At 39.7% G+C, this 22307-nt stretch overlaps 1 protein-coding gene across 2 annotated transcripts in view; it reads right to left on the bottom strand.

The window, feature by feature from the left end:
• The window catches only part of LOC139480567 (microtubule-associated protein futsch-like), a 190378-nt gene extending 179903 nt beyond the window's left edge, over positions 1-10475 (bottom strand). For both annotated transcript variants that reach the window (XM_071263709.1, XM_071263708.1), the window contains exon 1: positions 10279-10475. In XM_071263709.1, coding sequence (XP_071119810.1) covers positions 10279-10297 — 19 coding nt within the window. In that variant the 5' untranslated portion in view covers positions 10298-10475. The remainder of the gene's footprint in view (positions 1-10278) is intronic.
• Between the last annotated feature and the right edge of the window lie 11832 nt (positions 10476-22307).

Below are 22307 nucleotides of genomic sequence, written 5' to 3' on the forward strand. Positions count from 1 at the left end.
GATAACCCTTCTTCATATGAAAAGGAACTTCAAACGTTTCAACCCGTTCCTTATCACCAACACACAAGATGAAGTAAACTGTCACATTTTGGCAACAATGGCTTTGAGTCAACAAGTGTTTCTAAAGTCACAGATTTAACTCTAGGGTCATTTCAATAGATATTTGCACTTCTTTATAACTCAAACAGATTTGATTCAAATCAGAACCTCAGATGTTCTATAACTCATGCTGAGGCAATGAATGTCATTTGATATAGAAATGAAGCAATTTGGTGTGGTTCAAGGATCATCACGTTCTGATGGCTGAAACTGAGAAGTAGATCTTTATTTATATAGCAGTGACCTGGATTGGGTGCATTCCTTGGCCAAAGCATGAGTATGTAATGTTATTTGTCAATGTCAAAATAAAATACACACTGCTTCATATACTGTAAGAATGCAAGAAGGGAGCATTATCTTATCTGATGGCAGCTGCTGGCTGGGACAATAACATTTGGACGATATGTTCAATTTTTAGAAAATTTCATACGCATTTGAGGAGTAAAAAACAAAGACAAATTATTGATGTCATTCATGATACACATATCATATGAGGTTAAAATTAGAAAATATGCCATCTGCAGTTTCCAGATTGTCTTGAACAAATTTTATATGATCAGAAAATCATTCATATATATATATATATATATATATATATATATATATATATATATATATATATATATATACGTCAATGACCTGGATAACATTGCAATACATGTATTAAAAAATGGAACAAACAAGAAGTTAACCATACTTTTTAGATATTCAAATAAAATCAAGAAAAATAATTCTCATTATACCAAAAAGGGTAAATCGTAAAATTGACACTAAACTTGATGACGAAACTAAATTTTCTCCTCTATTCTTTAAATGCTTTCAACACATTCCAAGGACTTAATGGTAGTAATGGTACGTTTCAATTGACAGAGTTTTAATGTGCTAGCAGTGTGACGCATAATATTTTTCAAAATCTAAATCAGAATTCCGTAACAAAATAGCAGCAACAAATAATTCCTGAATTCGTGCATGATGCTGCACTTATCTTTTAATAAACACTGTGCGCATTATGAGCAACGTCAAAATCTGGTACGATGCAAATAAGAAAACGTACAGCTTTATTGGTAACAACTTCTGTTTAATTGCATATAGCAACATTTCGATGTAGATTCTTACACCGTTATCAAGCGGGAGTGACTTCAACCAAGTGAAGAGAAGTATATATGCATAATATGTTGTGATGAGCAAATTAACATTAACAACAACCGGTAATTTATAACAAGTAGCGCGCAGATTATTGGCTAAAGCCAGATGTTCAGTAAAGACAAGGATTAACAGGACACAGTGTAAGAATCTACGTAGAAATGTCGCTCTGTGCAATTTATCAGAAGTTGTTGTCAATAAAGTTGTGCGTTTTCTTATTACACACCATTTTCTAGAATGCCAGTCAAACAGTCAACAGTTGGTACGAAGTACACAATCAACCAAGTCACTAACCATTGACCCCATCCACGTGGTCACCTCTCAAAACAAGCATAGGTTCCTGGTAGTGGCCGGGTAGCCTAGTAGTAGAAACGTTCGCTTGTCAGGACCCGGGTTCGATTCCCAACATGGGTACAATGTGTGAAACCCATTTCTGGTGTCCCCCGCCATGATATTGCTGGAATATTGCTAAAAGGGGCGTAAAACCATACTCACTAACTCCAGTTGACCAACCCACAGTTCCAGCTGGGTTGTATGATGAATATGTGATGTGCTTACAAAGTTTCATAGAGAGATACTGAATTGTCCATTGTTAACTTGTTATTGCCTCCAAAATGCAAAACCGAAAACTTGAGACCTGTATAGCAAAAGGCACCAGTTTAGAACTTACCTGATGTGTCTGCAAAGTTTCACAATGAAATGACAAAAAGTTTAAGAGTTACTCCAGAAAACAATCCCTCTACTCATTTGAACCTAAGTCCCACTAATTGCCTTGGAAATGCATAAACTTAAAAATTCCTGAACAGCAGATGGCACTATGTAACTGCATGCCTGATGTGTATACAAAGTTTCATAAAGAAATATTGAAAGGTTTATGCTTCAGAAACAAATCCTATCCTCATTTGAACCTTAGTCCAAATTGTTACCATTGAAAAACAAAACATGTAAAGTTAAAAAATCTCATGAATAGCTAAAGGCACCAGTTCAGTGCATGCCTGATGTGTATACAAAGTTTCATGAAGAAATAAAGAACTGTATAGGAGTTGTGCTTCGGAGACAAAATCTGACGGAGCAACAAACAGCTGGAATGACTGACAGACCGACGGGTGGAGCCCCTTTCTATTTCGTATTTTACATGTATACTATTTAACAAACCACTAAAAATTTTAAGCTCTAAATTATTCCATAAAAGACCTCATTTCTTTATAAACAATGACAGAAAGCCCTTCAATCTAATCAAATAATCATACCTCCATTACTAATTGAAAAATATACTTCATAATACATAATCATAAACCAATTTATTACTCGATACAAAACATATCTTTAAGTCATCTATCATAACAAGCCTGCCAGTCCAGCTTAGATCCTCATGCTGCTATCAACACCTCATTACATACTCTACATAACTTCCACGCCCACCAGAGTACTTCATTCATACATTCAATCAATCAGAGTCAATCACCAATCAGAGTCAGCCAACTGACCTCCTCCGGTTGTAAGATAATAAAAATCTCAACTATTGAGCCGCTGGGTCATACACAATGTTTATGATTTTCTTCCACCCCGTGTTCACACGTATAAAATAATTATTGTTTTTTAAATGTCTTGTTCTGTGTTGAATGTGAACAGGATGTTCTGTGTTGAATGTGAACATGTTCTGTGTTGAATGTTAACATGATGTTCTGTGTTGAATGTTAACATGATGTTCTGTGTTGAATGTTAACATGATGTTCTGTGCTGAATGTTAACATGATGTTCTTTGTTGAATGTTAACATAAAACTTGGTATATTGAAAACATTAGCTTATTTCACATTTGCAAACTTTTGAATTAGAAGATCTGTAAAGTTAGGTATGGAAAAAAGGCCTTGAGGGTAGAATGCAATCTCACATCCAATAATACATGTGTGACTTGGAAAAGTAGGTCATTCTCTGAAGCCTTTAGACAAAATAGGTATAAAATGTGTGTAGTCTGTAAACAGACAACACTTTATATATCAGTGTTATCACACACTTGGTGTAGAGACCCGTGAAGATCCGGGGTAGACTAGGTCTTCAGCAACCCATGTTTGCCGTAAAAGGCGACTATGCTTTTCGTAAGAGACAACTAATGGAATAGGTTTAATCACAAAGTCATACAGATTATAGATATTTACCACTTCGGTGAAATCAATGTGGCCATATTGGTGCTGACAACACACATCATTATCAAAGTAAATCTGGTTTACACATCTACATCACAGTTTCCTATCTCAGGTAAAAACAGATATTGACTGTAAAACATTAATTCAAGGACTGTCTTCCCGAAAGTGTCTCATAGAAGTACAGAATACCGTTATAATGTGACCCTTGCAGTGTGTATACATTCCTTCAGTTGTAGCCTTAGAATCATATAATGGATCACAAACATGAACATAAAAAGCATGCAGGGATTTCCTTTCTTAAAACAAATATCTGTCAGAGAGATGAAATATTATCATTGGTCATTTTGCTTTATTTGGGTCATTTTACCAATCTTTGTTACCTTGGCAACTCTTATAGGCAACACAGTGTGATTGTAACATACCAACATAATCTGTCACATGATTTGAGAACATGCGACTGATAAAAAGCAGAGGACACTGGGGCAAAAACATCACTCTATTTGAAAAGGATGCTAAAAGTTGATGTGAAAGTTGATAGCAAACTGGAGTAATGTATGGTATGTCTGGTGCTGTCAGGCTCTATGTCTGGAAACACTGTCATCATCAGCAGATCCTTGCAGGCTTTGGGAAGAAACTGGGTATATCCAATTTTATACATTTTCTAAAGAGATTGCAGATAACCATGGCAACTGAGTGAGTGAGGAGGGGTCTATGCTGCTTTTTAACAATGCACACCAAGAATTTGCTTCATGCATTGTCAGGAACTGTACCATCATCTTTGATGTGAAGAAGAAACAATTAAACCCAAAGGATAACCCTGTAAACAAAATTTGACAAATATCGTAAGTGCACAAGCTGCAGCATGTGCACAGGGCAACTTCTTTACATTCTGAGTCTAGTCATACAGTATAGAACACTAAACCTTGGTTTACTTTGTGTAGAGTTTTACGCAGGTCAGCAATATTCCAGCAATAATTCAGCAATATCACAGCTACCTGATGATAGTCAAGTCTGGAGCAGACAGAGCAATGACTGATAAAATGAAAATCATCCAAGCGAGCAGGATGCACACAATCAACCAAGTCACCAAGCTTGACCAACAAATCAATGCAGTTGGTGGTCAAACCTGGAAATAAACAGGTTCCATATTCATGTTAATCCTTGGATTTTCTTGTATTACTAACACATAAATAAACTGAACTTCAAAAAAAACTTTGCACATTTGAAAATAATGTGATTTTAAAGTAGTTGTACTGGTTCAAACCCAAATAGGCACAAACCCATAGCCCAAACACATCATTGCTGTACCTGTAATTTGTATCGGCAATGCGCACAAGTTTTTGGAGAAAAAGCGAAAAATGTAAAATCATGTTATTGCTGGTAGAAATGCATGTGCCATAGGGGTAAAAAAAACTGCACTGTAGCAATGTCAAACATCCACATTGTAAAAAAACACATTTGAAATGACAAGACTGACATCTGAACAGCGTGACCGAGCAATTGAGATGGTCCAAATGGGGGCCATGCACACTCACATTGCAACAACCTTTGGCTGTTCCCTTGTTGCAGCATTTCCGACAGACTGGAAGGACATCGGACAGGCCCAGGATAGGGAGGCCAAGGGTCACTATGCAATTGGAAGATCTGCGAACATTGCACCTCTGCAACCGCATTGTCATAGTAACGTCATTGGCAATGAATGCTCTGAATCGAAGTCAAAATTTACAATGCATGGTCTTTACGGATGAAAGCAAGTTTTGTTTGTTTAGAGTTGATGGCAGACAGCGTGTTTACCGTCGCAGAGATGAATGGACAGCTGCTTGCTGTGTTCAAGAAGTCGTTCCTTACGGTGGAGGTTGCGTTATGGTGTGGGGTGGAATTTGTGGAGACCAGACAACGCCCCTCTTCGTCATCAATGGAAACCTCAATGCACAACACTATAGAGATGACATCCTATGTCCAGTAATGCTGTCCTACCTCCAGCAAGTACCCCGAGGTGTTCTGTACCAACACGACAACGCCAGGCCCGACACAGCTCGTATCGTAGTGGACTTCCTTGCCAACAATAACGTCAACGTCTTACCGTGGCCGGCATGTTCTCCTGACTTATCACCCACAGAACACCTGTGGGATGTTTTGGACAGGCATGTTGCATGTATGCATGCACTGGCCACATTCAGTATTAAAGTGACAAATTTTGTGTCTGTGACCACTTTCCGTGTTTGTATGAATTGAAGTGAAAATCTGGACAACTGAATTTTCACGTCCCATGGATTTTGTTTGTCTGGTGTACAATATTTAACCACAAAATGTCAAGTTTTTGTGGAATTGTTTGTTTATCAAATATACTTTACCTCAAAGTTTAGTTATTTTTAGTTTATTAATTACAGTCACTTCAATCTAGTGCAAAGTTGCTTTTGCCACTCAGTTTATGTATTTATATATCATTTTTTTTAAAAGATGTAGTTGTCTGAGGTATGAAGGATTTATGTTTAGAGTCATAACATGTCAAATACACAGGCTGAGATTGAACTGTGGTGATTCAAGCACACACTGTCTTTCCTGTTTAAGTCATCTATGTATACTGTTTACATCAAACATAATGAATATATGTTCAAAAGATTCATGTCAAAATTACATTCCAATCTCTCAACAACCACTTGATTATTCTTTGTAACATAGTCACAGCATTACTCAAACATACATTCCTCTTTCTGAGATCTGATCATTATCTGATGAGGAAATTAGACAAGCTTGAAACATACATTAGAAATGTTAATTACCTATGTCAGGTTCAGGCCTGTCATTATCAGCTGTCAATGTTCATTAGACCTGTGATATACATACCAGTGTACACTGTAGGTGGCACCAATCTTGCTAAATAAGCTGTGCAGGTAACTTGAGACACTATAGGACTATAATTTAGTGATTCAGTTCAGAAACATTACAAACGAACCATAGTCAGATGTGAATGACTGTTCAAATACCTTGTGTTCAACCAACCAACATCACTAATAATCATGTCCAGAGCAGGATGAAATTGACATTCAATTACAAAGCTGATATCAGTCATCTTAGATGATGATGATGATGATGATGATGATGATGATGAAGACGGTAAAGAAGATGATTAAAGATGATGGCGATTCAGTGTATTCATTTGCACACATTTATATAGGAATGTCAAGACAATCCATTTTCATGGGTTTAAAACATGTACTGTTAGATAAGCACTACTTAGAAGATGATGGATGACAAAGTAGACACAATTTATGGATAACAACTTCTTTAAAGGTGATGTTTCGGTATAGATCATTATTTCGTTGTCAAGCAACGGTATAAGGATCTATACCGAAACAACGTTTTTATAGTGAACAAAGAAGTTGTTACCCATAAATTGTGTCTACTTTGTTGAACAGCATGAACAAAACTCCTGTTAAAGCATTATTCCACCAAACAAGAAGGAACATGCACTCATTTCTAAGTTGCTGTGGTATTCTAAGAGATCAATATTTCCATAGTTTCTTCCTCCTTCTGTTGCCATCATTGACAAGCCTTTATCGACAAGGACTTAACAACACCACGATACCAGAGTTCTAATATTGCTGACTGTAGTAGCAGAAAACATTCACTCATTTCAAAACCAGGTTTCCTTGATATGTATTCCTTAAATAAATCATATGCCTAACAAAAATATCCTTATTCCTAATCCTTTCTTTCTAAAGTAACACATAACATATATTTTGGTACTAAACCTATAATCATTTCAAATATGCTTATTCCACAAATTATTTAGATCCTTTTATTGTAATAAATCCTTTCTGCCCTCTGGTGGGGTCAACCTTCAGGTATTTGCTTCATTCAGTGAACATGATCGGGGCATTCAACTATGACCACAATAGCACTGGCCTAATCCTAGATGTGGGTCACCCTACTGGAGCTGTTGTAGACCTAAGGATGGGAAAGTGGGATGGGATGCATCATGGAGGGTGTTTGGGTGGTGGTGGTGGTGAGGGGGTATGATTGTGTATGGGTCTGTGGGAGTTCCTGTTGTTGATGAGACAGTTGGAGAGAAATGTTTTAGGGACATGTCTCGTTCCCTGATGCTCTACAGGATTATCTACAACAGGATTCTATGATGTTCTACACCGGATTCTCCATAAGGTTCTCCAATGCTCTATAGGATTCTCTGATGCACTACTGGATTCTCTACAAGGTTCTCAGATGCTCTACAGGATTCTCTGATGCCCTACAGGATTCTCTACAGGATTCAATGATTCTCTACAGGATTCTCTACAAGATTCTCTGATGCTCTACTGGATTATCTACAGGATTCTATGATGCTCAACAAGTTTCTCTGATGCTCCAGAGGATTCTCTACAGGATTCTCTAATGTTCTACTGGATTCTTTACAAGGTTATCCAATGCTCTACAGGATTCTCTTATGCTCTACTGGATTTCCCTACAAGGTTCTCTGATGTTCTACTGGATTCTTTACAAGGTTCTATGATCCTCTACTGGATTCTAGACAGGATTCCCTGATGCGCCACAGGATCATCTACAGGATTCTATGATGCTCTACTGGATTCCCTACAAGGTTATATGATGCTCTCCTGGATTCTCTACAGGATTCTCTGATGCTCCATAGGATGCTCTACTGGATACACTTAGGCTCTCCAAGGTTCTCTACACATTTATCTGATGCTCAATATGGATTTTTCTGATGCCCTAGGGGGCGGTCGGGTAGCCTAGTGGTTAAAGCGTTCGCTCGTAACGCCGAAGACCCGGGTTCGATTCCCGACATGGGTACAATGTGTGAAGCCCATTTCTGGTGTCCCCCGCCGTGATATTGCTGGAATATTGCTAAAAGCGGCATAAAACCATACTCACTCACTCACTCTGATGCCCTTGACAGCATTGTATGTCTCTGAACAAGGTTTCATGATTTTTGCATAATTTTCACAATGGTTTTCAGGTAATCTACATGGTTCTCGGATGCAGTAACGGATTCTCTGGTGCAAACAGAATAACTGCTTAAATCAGTTTTAAACAATTTCATAAAAAAGACTAACATTTTATTATTTATTATTATTGATTATTATTTATTAATGTACAAGTCATTTGTCCAGTAGACAAGTATATTCATCAAATCCTGCCTTATCATTTGGTAAGAATAGCTACCAGTCCTACAAACAGGTTGTCGTGGTCTCTTTAACCACCCAAACTAGAGAAAGGTCTTCCTGTGTTTATTCACTGTTGGATATAGGTTTTAGCTGAATGAAATTACTGTCTGTTGTAATATTTGACTGAATATAGGTCATCTGAGTGCTTGACTGTGCTGATGTACTGGGTTTATAACTACATTTCATGAGTGCTGGTATATGAATAATGATAACCAAGAAATTACTGTCTGAAAAAAGGACTTCTCCAAGATTAAGCAACAGCTTTAAAATTAGACAAATTGCCTCTGGCTATAGGCCCAGATTTGACATCATCCCCAGTGAATTTCTTTATAGACCATGATAAAGTTGTCAGGTTCTGAACATTTAAAGAAAATCTTTTATTGATCAAAATTAAAAAGAGTGATAATCCCTTTGTGAAAACAAATTTATAGTTTGATCACAGACATAAAACTCAAATCCCATATCCTTACAACAAAATCTCACATTACAAGAAAACCTAAGATACACACAGCCCGCATTTACACACAAAAAAACATCATGACACACAAGAAAATACCTCTTTTTTACCCTATGACAACAATATCTCACACCCTACCACAGATGGCCACATCCTTAAAACCATATCCTACAACAAAATAACAATCCCATTTTCTTCCCTAAAATAACACTATCTTAATCCTACTCCAAAATATCAAAATCCCACATCCCAATCCAACACAAGTCCCCATTCTTCCCCCATACACATCCAACATAAATCAGTTCTCTTTTGGCTTCACAAACAATCCCCTTTGTCATTTCCTCTTCCAAGAAAAGGATATACCTTCCATGCCAATACAAAACAAAAAAATTATAGCATAAAAATGTTCATAGCCATCCTATCTGTTATATAAAATATCAACACTGTTTACAGCAATGGCAACATTCACCATGATATATGCGTCAGATACATGTTACTCCCCAATCTCAACCCTCCCACCCTCAAGACAGTCAGCCACCCAATAAATTTGCACCATCAACTGATCTGTTGGAGATCTTGATTTAATCTGCTTGACAGCAAACTCTGCTATTGCTGTATATTGTCATTTTTTTTTTCAATCGTGACATCCCGATTAAATATACACTGCATTCATGTTTTCTCGCAGCACTACACTGTAAATTTGTCTAAGGTCTGACCTACTCTGTTTACAGACTCTCTCCTCCCTTCCCACCTATTCAGGCAAGGGGCCCACACCCCTTATCTCAGCTGGAGCCAAACTATACGATCATCCCTGTCATGTCTTTACAACCATAACCCCCCTCTCTCTCTTGTGCAAATGTCCAAAACAGTTTTGTACGAATTGTATGTTACAATGTTTCGAGAAAGCCTTATAGTCCCTCATTAAAACCAAGATAGCCACACTCCTTCGTACAAGAGCTCGTGCTGAGACCCCTAATCAGTAGGTAAACAGGGGGCTGGTCACTTTTTAAGACACACTTCATAATCCTTACAAATTTTAACCTTAAAATGTATATAGATAATAAATGGAAGAAACGTGAACGTACGATCTAACACAAAACAGACGAGACAAGATATCTGGCGTTTCTGTGACATGATCACTGCGAGCAGAAGACACCAGAGGATAGCAGACGACTCGTGCGTGTCCATCGAGCAGACGAGAAAACACCTGTCGTCTGTCATGAAATTTTCACTGAAATGTTTTCAGCTTACCTTGTATAGACTCACCCATGCTGTCATCTACCGAAAAATAAATCCAAAACGAAATCTGTACACGGGTATATCCTATGCACCTCCTCTAACGTTAGACCTGTCACATATCCCTGGTCTGTTCATCAGCGTATGACATCTCTCATGAGAAGCATTGAAAACAAGTTGTACGGCCCAAGAGGATTTCCCAGCGGCAGAGCGCCCTCTCGCGGCTACCGTAGTAAGCTACCCCGAAACTGGCCCGACAGGTGCCCTAACTGAATAGATATCTCTCAGCTCTATCATATGTCGACAGACGTTTTGGGGGCATTGTGGTTTTCTGTCCTGTAGCAAAGTTCGTCTTCCACTATTGCTGATATTCGATCGCCGGTATCTAGGCCGCTCTCGGGACTGAGTGTAAATAAAAACTTAAGATGACAGGAGATCTTTGAAACTCGGAGAGATTTCTCCCGAATTACATGCATACGTGTCAACAATACGCATGTACTCCTGTGAAGTGCGAGGGAGAGGGGAGGTGGAAATACCCATCTGGTCGAAGACAACACGTTCTCTCATTAATGGATTTATCACATCGCGATGAAGCACGTATGCGCGTCCTCGTTGTATGCGCCTGGACGATATCCAAGATTGTGTTTTTGAATTTTTTGAATATTTTAACTGGCAATGTGTAACTTTAAACGCTGACATATTTTAATCATATATTATTTTCTACCAGCGAGTGTTAACGCTAGATTTACTGTAATTGCATGCGTCTGTTTACTCTGCACACCTGACAGGCTATTGTTTGACAAACTAATTATAAGGAGAATTTAATTATCAGGAGAAGCCAAATGAAAAATTGTTTTGTGGAAAGGTCGGTACATCCTCTATATCTCCAGGGCTAGTATTTCAGTAAACCAAAATGCCGAAATGCTAGCCTTGGTGATATAGAGGATGAGCTACATAATGGGGACATTAAAGGCAGACCAGTGACTGATAGCATGAGCATAGACCCTCTACTTCTTGGAACGAAAACACACCATGAGGCAAGTTAAGATGTATGAGAAATGTTACATCTGTCGATCACTTCAAGTACTGCATCGACAACAACCACGACGACTTGTACTGTTAAATTATATGAAGAATCTTATATTTACCTATATGTTTGTTTGTTAGGTTTGTTTAATGATGGCTTAAACTGTTTAACTTCTGAATACCGTGACCTCGTGTGTGTTTATGAAAGCTTATTTACAGGAAATGCTATGAACTTAAGTTTTAAAAGATAAAAATGTTCCCTCTAAAATCTGAACCAATAATAATATTGATATTGTGATTCGGTTTAAGGTTTTATGTGGTAGAGCTTTTCCAGCCTGGTTCCCTGGGTATGCAGCATACCCAGGGAACCAAACTGGAGCTTTTCCAGGACAATTGTTCTTAGATATCATTCATGTGAACATGTCGTTTGAAAGGTGGACACATAAAGCAAATATATTACTTTTGTTCGTCAGTCTTAATCATTATTATTTGTCGCTTAATGGTTGGTATGATTTGTGTTAATAACAGAATTGCTAATGGTTGATATTTCATCAACTGAACAGCTACAGATCGACTGCGGTCGTACCAGGTTTTAGCATCCCGAGCCTGTTGTTGGTCGGGCAGTGTTTACAACACAATTGAGTCAATATGCATCTATAGTGCAATAGCGCCATGTGTGACCGAACCTGGAATCAATGCCGGGAATCACAGTCGCACCCACCTGCGAGGAACCGCGTTTAGTAAACTACACACAATGCTGGCCACTTCCTGTGTTGTTCGGACTGTATGTATAAGCATACAACTAGCTTATTGTGAGTTTTTAAATGTATAGTTTCAGTGTCATCAGTTCTGCCTCTGAGGTCGACTTTTTTTGTTCTTTGAAATACCACGGCGTCAATTTTAGGTTTGGAATTAGAAATGTGTGCAATCGAATCAATATTTGACCTTGTTTATGGCAGTTTATTTATATTTTGTTTATTTATAGTATATTCATTTATAAATTGTTTATTGTTTGACGCCTAACTCATTCAACAATATTATGACTGTATAATGACGGCGGCGTGTAAATAATCGCCCCTGGACCCCCTTAGTCTAAGCGCTAAGGTCGCTTTGTGCAAGTGGTCCCAGCTGCAAACCAGTGATTGACGTCATGTTCAACGCCCCACGCCCCACGCCCCACGCCCCACGCCTCACCTAGAGTACGATGGCACCCATTCAACCAGGTATTGGGCATGACTACCCAATCTATTAAGTCGCCCCTTTCAACAAGCCTAAACTGATGATAGGGCCATGCGATTCCTATCGGGAACTTCCACTAGAGATAAACAAATAAGTATACGTTATTCTCGAGCACTGTGTTTACTCGATGTACGGTGAGACAGACATTTTATTTTGACTTATCTGATGTCGATACAAGCGGGTGTATGAGTCGGTCGCGGAGACATCGAGATTACACTTAAAAGAGAACGGTTACCGTCACTAACATATTTCTTCATAATCAATCCGTGACAAGTACTATATGACCACCTTTGTCTGTCGTACTAACTCCATAAACTTGTCCCGTGCAGACACCAGGGCTGTATATAGGACACCGGGGCCATGTGTTTGTCATGAGAGTCGATTATCATAGGGCTACAATGCGTTACGGAGATATGAGTGACGTCGATGTGGCGTAAAACCCAACTCCCTCACTCACTGGCCTGGAAGATCGTGTGACATTGAACCAAGACTGAGTGGCTAGATGTTCAAACTATCGATCACGCGATTTAAGTCCACGCTGAGTTATTTAGATAATATAGCTATGTTGTTGCTGACTTGCGTGAAACACTGTCCGACTTGCCGTAAATGTAGTGCACAGAATCAATCTTAAAAGCCTCTATTATCCAGAGTATTAAATCTCCATTATGTAATGGTCTAGAAATAATCGAGTCTGGACCAGCATCAGCATCGATCCACGCAATTTGGCGACGATGACATGCATCAACCAGGTCACCAAGCCTCAGCACCCTATCCCGTTAGTCGACTCTTACAACAAGCCTGGGTTGCTGAAGACCAATTCCAACCCGTATCATTCTATTATGACAAATAATCTCGTATCCTTCGGATCCTCGCGATATGGCCGCTATGCGTCCAGTTCGAAATGAACGACTCTGAAAATAGCTGTCCAATCAAAGTGCACCCATGAGCGAGAAAAAAGCTGTGCTAAGCATGATAAGAGAAATGGAGATGTGACGTCATGCCCGAAACAAAGCTTTGGGGGAGAATGGATCAAGGATGATCTCTTAAAAAATAAACTTCATCGTCGACGATGGACACACATAATTACAAACAAAGTAATATGTAGTGTCCATATCATACACTAGGTACTTAAATTCTCATATTTCCCCAGCTTCACATGACGTCACAAACCGTATGACCTCACGACTACATTGCATCATAACCCTAAAGCTACATCTTTGCACAACTTATAGTAAGGTTGCCCTTGATGGCAATAATTTAATGTAAAAGAGATAGACATTTGAATCCATACGCTACAAACCTGTGATCGGGGGTTCGAATCCCTATACGCCCCGATTGTGTTTCTAGGTTTGTTAGCACAATACCCGCAAACGTGGGATACACCGAAGTGGTACACGACTGAGACCTGCATCACTTCGGGCTTTCCTCACACATTAAGCTTGCACGCCGTGATATAGCTGGAATACTGTTCAAAGCAGCGTTAAACCCAACTCACTGTGTCACTCACCTATGTTGAGGAATCACAATATTAAATGAACTATAGTGGTTAAAGCGTTCGCTCCCGACATGGGTACAATGTGTGAAACCATACTCACTCATTAAATGAACTATAAAATGAACTATGAAGTACTATTTATACCATATCTTGAATTATTTTACCACAGGTATCTATAGTATATTTAATGTTTTGGCTATAATCAATATTTGTATTGGGCTGCAAGATCCGGGGTAGAAGAGGTCTTCAGCAAACCATGCTTGCCGTAAATGGCGACTATGCTTGTCGTAAGAGGCGACTAACGGGATCAGGTGGTCAGACTCGCTGACCTGGTTGGTGCATGTCATCGTATCCCAATTGCGTGGATCGATGCTCATGTTGTCAATCACTGGATGTTCTGGTCCCGATTCGATTATTTACAGACCGCCGTCATACAGCTGGAATATTGCTGAGAGCAGCATTAAACAACAAACAAACAAACAAACAAACAAACAAAGCGTGGATGTATATACAGTAGATACCATTGCTTGTGAATGTCTTTGAACAGTAGTATTGACAAGTCGGACATGTTGATACATCACTGGTACTTAATCACCATAGTCCAATGGTCTGAACATATTAGTGTTTCATTTCGTAGAGATTAGATGGACCATGCACGTCTATTTTGGTATCAAGTGCTTGTCTAAGGTTATTTACTTCAGTAAATATTAAAACAGACACACAAAAATCATATAGTCTCAGAAACTCTGAAAACATCACATGACAAAGACATTCGTGCGACTCCTTTTACCCATCGACTATCCAATTGTGGAACGATTACAAATTCTTTACAAAAGCATCATCGGACGTCACCTGCGTGCTTCGCATGTGAAAAAAAGAAATATAATATCTTTGTACATATATGTGTACAACACTGAGATACATGAATTATGATTTATAAATAATGTGTATAAAAGAATACCCAAACTGTACGTGTTCAAATATAATATACATGTGAAAATGCATATCCATATCTCAATAATTAAATTTTCGTTGTGTTCATTGAAATTCCTGCATTCTGATTAGCTGAATTGGTCACGTGTTATTGCATTCATTTCCCAATGAATGTAAAAAATTAAGCCACGCCCACCGCGGCGCACTACTTTTATTACTGCGGAATGTCGGGGAATCCCAATATTACAGTCGAGGAAATTCCCATTCTGCTCACGTGTATCGTCATGCACAGGACATTTAGCGACTTTCATGCATATTCATTGTCCAAACTACCCTTTGAAACCGAAGGCCGAGAATGAATGAAACAGCAAACGTGCAGGCTCGCTCGCCTTTTTTTTCTCAAACTGTGTTTTTCCGTAATCAGGGAAGTAATGTTTGAATCACGCGGTAAATGACCATGTTATTTGAAACAGCCGCCTTCTCTCGGACATATTTCTTCCGGTTCGTTACAGTCTGACCGTTGCAGTTCTTTTCGCCTCGTGCCTTAATTGACAGGTCCAATGAACATTGTTTTAATCCCACTCTCCGTTGATTGGCTACTGACTGTGTAGGCGTGTCAAGTTATGTGCATAAATTAAACGATCACCTGATTCATGTCACGCACGCCACTGTATGTATTCCTACACCTGGAATGTTTATCAATGTCGTCATTTTTGTCTGTTTTGATATATGCAACTGTTTGGGGTTAAACTATTGTAGATAAAACATGTTTTACGTTGTCGAATTTAATTATAAGCATTGACTGTATATTTTTTTCGGTTCATTGAGGTATGAATCGAAAAACCGATGTGCAAACTTTTGTAAGAATCCGCTACGCGGATTAATACAGTTTGCACATCGGTTTTTCGATTCATACCTCAATGAACCGAAAAAAATACACAGTCAATCCTTAATTGAATGTACATTGTTTCATCAGCGTGTAATTATGTTTAACAGCCCTTCTTCTTTTTCCTCTTCTTCTTCTTCTTCTTATAATTATTATTATCATTATCATCATCATACCGTCTTCACCATGCTCCTGGTTTTGACACAAGAGGTCCATCTATGGTGCGACCCAGGCCAACAAACCTGATCTTGTCCTTCATGATAAGTCCAATGAAATCATTTATATCATTGAACTTTCTGTCCCTTTTGACGCTAATGTGATGGACAGGATTCAGGAAAAACATGGCAAATATGCAGACCTCGCTTTCGAAATGTCACACTTGCATCCCAAGTACCAAGTTATCCGACTCCCCATTGTTCTCGGTGCCTTAGGCTTGGTACCTCCAAATCTGTTGACTGACATTGGGAGAGTACCCGGGTTTGCTGCCAGGACTGACAATCTGGGTAATGCAGAAGGCTGTAGTGTTAGAGAGTCTTCACATTCTTCGAAAAGTTCTTGGTGGGTTCGACTATAGGCAGCGCTTCCTGGGAGAAGTCCCATTCGCTGTCTGGGCGGGCAAGGGTTCTGAGCTGATGATGAGCCTAAACGGCATTCCTGTGCCAGGATCACCCAAATCCTCTTTGTTGCATTTATTTATTTTAATCTGTATATACTACTACTTATAATAATAATAATAGTAGTAGTAGTAGTAGTAGTAGTAGTAGTAGTAGTAGTAGTAGTAGCAGTAGCAGCAGCAGTAGTAGTAGTAAAAGTAATAAAGTTCACCTTTTAAGCGGCATGACGAGATTCGAGTTTACCATATTCACATTAAATCCCCCGTTTTGCCCTCCAGATACACGTGGCGTTGTTTACAGTCCTGTCAATGTCAATTTCAACTTTTGATAAACGCGTGAAGCTACAACAGACAGGAAATGACAGTTTTGACAGGTAACAATGTAAACCCTTCAATGATAAGAGTCCGTCTCCCATCATGCCTATCAAACACTGCTATCAGACTGGAAGACTTCCCAAGTGAATTCAACACTGCCCAGGACCCTTTTCTGGCAACCTGAAAGACCAATATTTAAATAGCTCTAAACAACAAAATCACAATTACTTAGTCATGAGACATTTGACTCATTCAATTACCATGAATTAGCACCATGAATACTACTGTATTCGCAATATTCATTGGATTGCCTACAGCCGTTACTAATACGAAAGACTTGTTTGTGCTCAACCTCTGCATGTAGAGTTAAAGAGAACGGATTGAGTCGAGGTATGTCAAGTTTTGAATGACAGTAAATCAAGCATCGAAATGTTTTCAGACATAATCTGATCCCAGTAATCTCCAGATAAACGAAATTCGGTAGTCAGCCAGGACGGTTTGAAGACACGCGCTCTCACGCGACTCGTGTCAGCCAAATACCGCATAGGACAGCTTGGGGTCAGGTAACACAATGGTGTACTTGATCAAACTCCACACCTTAAAACTTGTTAAATTGTTCGAGGCCTCAAATGTTACAAAAATGTTTAGCGTTATCGTGTGTGTCATTTAAGCGATTTTTTTTCAAGGATAGCCACAAAAAGTTCTTATATATTGTCATCTCGACAAAACATGCATACGAATACCTCGAAAAGAAGCGCATTAAAGGAAAATGGGGTGCATTCAATAGGTTGAAAGGTAACAGTACAACTCATACTGTATGGCCGTATCATTTAGGACTGCATTGGAGATTATATTGAAAAATAACACGATTTATGAATGGTATAGTAGGGTGCATATTTGCTTTTTTTAGCGTTCCATTTCTTTCGGGTATTTTTTTTTTATAAAAAAGGCTTAATATTTAATTATCCCCGCATGGTGAATGCTGATTTAATTAGTTTTCTGTCTATGCTGAGAAAATGCTAACAAAGGCCTGGTAACCTGGTCATTTTGAAGAGGCTATTGATGAGAGTGAGTGAGTTCGGTTTAACGTCGCTTTTAACAGTGTTCCAGTTATATCACGGAGTGTTAGCTTGAAGTGGGAGAAAAGCCCGAGGTGATGCAGGCCTTAGATGTTAACGAAACCCGCGAACCCGGGTATGGTACTGACAAACCTTGAAAAATAATCGGTGCGAATCGGGATTCGAACCCACTATCACAGGCTTCTGACGGAATTGCGGCGTCTTAGACGACTGGGCCACCCGTGCGCAAACAATTATGATAAGAATATATTAATTTTTTTCATGGCCTAAGGCATTCTCGACTTCACATTCATTGGTAACTTACCAATGTGTATTAATGAGTGCGTGTGCATGTGCATGTGCATGAAATGGATATCCATGCGCATGTTTATCGGTTTAAATGCTCTCATGCACGTGTACCTGCGTCGTTGCGTTTGCGTGCACGAGGTAGCCACTGCACGTAAGTCTGAAAACGATATGAGTCCCTTGTTCCCTGTGAATGTATCGCTTACACATTAGTGGCAGGAATATTGTACATAGTGAACAATGTATTAAAACAAGGACGTTTTTGTCTTATGCCTTACATGTATGGACATGATTGTACAGTCCACTTGCTTTGTTCGGAAAAAAGATTTTTTATCGGTGATATGACAGTGTTTTATACACAAAAGGCATGGTATCTCAGTGAGCTAGCACTATAAATCGGCATCAGTCCGGACTAGTACAAGCAGCCACACACACACATACACGTGCATGCACGTCGCTGTATAAGTGCAATAATCTTGGACGCGACGTTAAACCCAATTTCACCTCACCTCACCTCACCTCACCTCACCTCACCTCACCTATACACATAAACGAACGATAGTGAGAACAACGATTCTCGACGTCGAGATACGAGGACGCGCGACCAGCCAAGACACATCAGAGTGAGTGAGTGTTATTTATGTAATCCGCTTATATTGGATTAACGTAAAAGGTTATGCGAGTCATAGACGCTTATTGCTCCGCTTACAATGCTCTAATTATAGTGATTGTTGCTTAAAGCAGAACTCACTTACTCACACCGCTGAATAAACTTGTCCTAACAGGCGACTAACGGGATCGGGAGGTCAGGCTCCCTGACTTTGTTGATGCATGTTATCGTATCCCAATTGCGTAGATCGATGACCATTATGTCAATCAATGGATTGTCTGATCCAGACTCGATTATTTACAGACCGCCGTCATATAGCTGGACTATTGCTGAGTGCGGCGTTAAACAACAAACAAACAAACAAACACGCAGCTGAAATACTTTCAGCTTTTTCATTCACGAAGGTTTCTACAACCAAAATGAAGTTTTTAAAACATATACTTGTACTTTAATACATCTACAGTGACTTTTATTGAAGACGCAACAGTGAAGGGTGAAGGACGCTTGAAGAATTGTTTACATTGTATTGTGACACTGCTTCCGGTGAAGATCCATATTTGTGATAAGAGGCGACTAATGGGATCGGGTGGTTAGGCTGCTGACTTGGTTGATGCATGTCATCGTATCCCAATTACGTAGATGGATGCTTCTGTTATCAATTACTGGATTGTCTGGTCCAGACTCGATTATTTACAGACCACCGTCAAATAGCTGGGAAATTGCTGAATGCGGCTTTAAACAACACACAAACAAACAAACAAATCCGTATATGAATAACAGTGGGTACACCCAGACTTATATGTGTTTGAACACACTTTCAAAAGAACATGCATGTGTGCATAATCTCTCTGTCATTCTTCCCGGAATGCCTGCTCGAGTGAGTGAGTTTGGCTGGGCGTACCCACGAACTCCGGTATATGTAGGGATGACAGACCAAGGATCATATTTGGGATCCGAACTCGAACTCATCAGCGGATCCTTACGGGACTATGGGATGCAACACTGGTCAGAGAATTGTGGTACTTAAGACTACTGCCACCCGTGTCATCCTACAGTTTGCAAAAGTACATAAAATATATTATGGTCTAAAAATATGCATATTTTGAACATTTAAAGAGTTTAGTTTTGGTACTTTCTTAGTGACCTAAAATCGATCCTGAATATTTCAAATGTGTTATAACACTCATACCTCCGGTTTGTTAGACAACAAAATCTTCAAAGATTAATCAACAAACTCACCTGATTTACCTTGATAAAAAATAGTTTGTATAAAATAATTTCGATTTGAAATTAATTTCACACCAGTGCCCTGTACCTTATTATTTCTACGATAAGATGAGGCTTACACATCAACGATGCTATTGCCCTGAACCTTTCATTTCAAACGGGTCTCATGATTAATCAACATAATGTCATAAAGAAAGAATGTTTAATATTAAGCGCCACATTCTCTAACCGGTAATAAACGTGCGAATCCCTTGTAGATTTCCATGAAATGTACACCTCAGAAGCTGCCCATCTCTGTCAGGAGCAACATGATTTGGCTTTCAAGTTGTCGTCAACGTAGCTCGGTCACGTGACTATATTAACCTTACTTGACCTCTCATCTTGTTTGACCTTCGAATGCAATGTTTGTCACTGTGATAATATCCTGCGTAATGTATCAGAATTTTTTGGTTATAGCGGAAACATTTAATGCGGGTACAATTTTGAACACGTTACTTTTGAAACGTTTTTGTGTGTATTTCTCAGTGTTGTTCGTTCGTTTGTTGTTTAACGCCGCACTCAGCATTTTTCAGCTACATGACGGCGGTCTGTACATAATCGAATCTGGACCAGACAATCCAGTGTTTGAGGTCATGATCATCGATCCATTTGTATACGATGCCATGCATCAACCAAATGCAGCGAGCCTGACCACCCGATCCCGTTGGTCGCCTCTTATGACAAGCGTATTCATTTGTTACGGCAAGCAAGGGTTGTTGAAGACCCATTCTATCCCGGATCTTCACGGGGCTCTCAGTGTAACCCACCGGACTGATCCAGAGAAGAAGAAGAAAATCATAGCGTGGCCATTTTTTCCTCGTCGTAACGCTTCCCGCCCCTGGGGATTCAGGGGCAGACGTGTCCCCAGCATCCCGTCGTCGACTGATGGCTCAGGGTGGTTACAATCTGTGAGGAGGTTGACTGTTATCGGCCTGGAGCGTTACGACTGCGGTGTAAAATACCATGCATTCACCCATTCAGACATCCGCGATTTCCCTGTGCAGTGATGGAGCTTGAATTTAATTTTCTGACTTTAGCATAAATTAGTATTTATTCACACACCTACATGTAAGCGTGTTTGTTTGCGAGGTTTTTCACGGTAAGTAAAAACTACAGATACTGGTTCACAAACTGTCACGGGCTTGACCGTGATTGCGGTAATTCTAGATGCAGGCGGGAAGCATGCAGAACGCGCCTTGCATATGGTCTTGAAGAATGGGTTGTACATCTTTTTGTCACAATGCTTCCTTGTGTATGACAAAAGCACGGTACTGTGGGAAGTACTTGTGTATATTCTTAAACTAACGTGTTGCTAATTTCTTCACCATCACAGGCTAATTTCTTATGAATACGTTGAGTAAGCTGCCAACTATTAATATTCGGGTGGCGTGCGTGCGTGTATGCGTGCGTGTGATACCTGGAGCAAAGTTATATTCTCAGCATCAGTTCAATTTCTGCCTTGACACAATCAACCAAGTCAACGAACCAGACCACGCGACCAGCTTAGTCGCATCAAGGACTTAGGTTTGTAGGGGCCTACACTGTCGGGCAAAAGAAAGAGTACACTTGAATTTGGATTGGACCATAAAAATGACAAACGTTATAAAAACGTTACTAGGTTGACCTGTTGTGAGATACAAATTGATTTGATGCATGTGATCAAATAAATCACCATCAAATAATAGATGGTCCGAAAAGAGGTGGGGGAGTATGTTTGTTTGTTTAAGGCTGCACTCAGCAATATTTCAGCTGTATGACGGCGTTCTGTAAATAATCGAGTCTAGACCCGACAACCCAGTGATTGACTTCATGAGCATCGATCTACGCATTTGGGATACGATGACATGCATCAACCAAGTCAGCGAGCCTGACCACCCGATCCCATTAGTCGCCTCTTACGACATGCATTGGTTGCTGAAGACCTATTCTAACCCGGATCATCACGGTCGGGGGAGTATGCTCAGAGTATGTGATCACATACTACATGAAATGACCGCCTCCGTGGTCTAGAGGTAGAGCGCCCGCCCGGACAGTGGTAGGTCCGAGGTTCGATCCCCGCCATACCAAAAGAAGTTTAAAGATGGTACTTGTTGTTGCCCTGTCTGGCGCTCGGCATTAAGGGGCTAAAACAAGGACTGGTCGGCTCGGAGTCAGTGTACTGTGTCTGAGTGAGGTATTCATGTTAAACTGCGGCATGGTATCTCAGTGGGCTAGCACTATAAATCGGCATCAGTCCGGACTAGTACAATCAGCCACACACACACACACACACACACACACACACACACACACACACG

The sequence above is a fragment of the Haliotis cracherodii genome, unplaced genomic scaffold (genome assembly GCF_022045235.1).
Source record: "Haliotis cracherodii isolate W230 unplaced genomic scaffold, xgHalCrac1.p SCAF_4, whole genome shotgun sequence".
Classification (NCBI taxonomy): Eukaryota; Metazoa; Mollusca; class Gastropoda; order Lepetellida; family Haliotidae; genus Haliotis; species Haliotis cracherodii.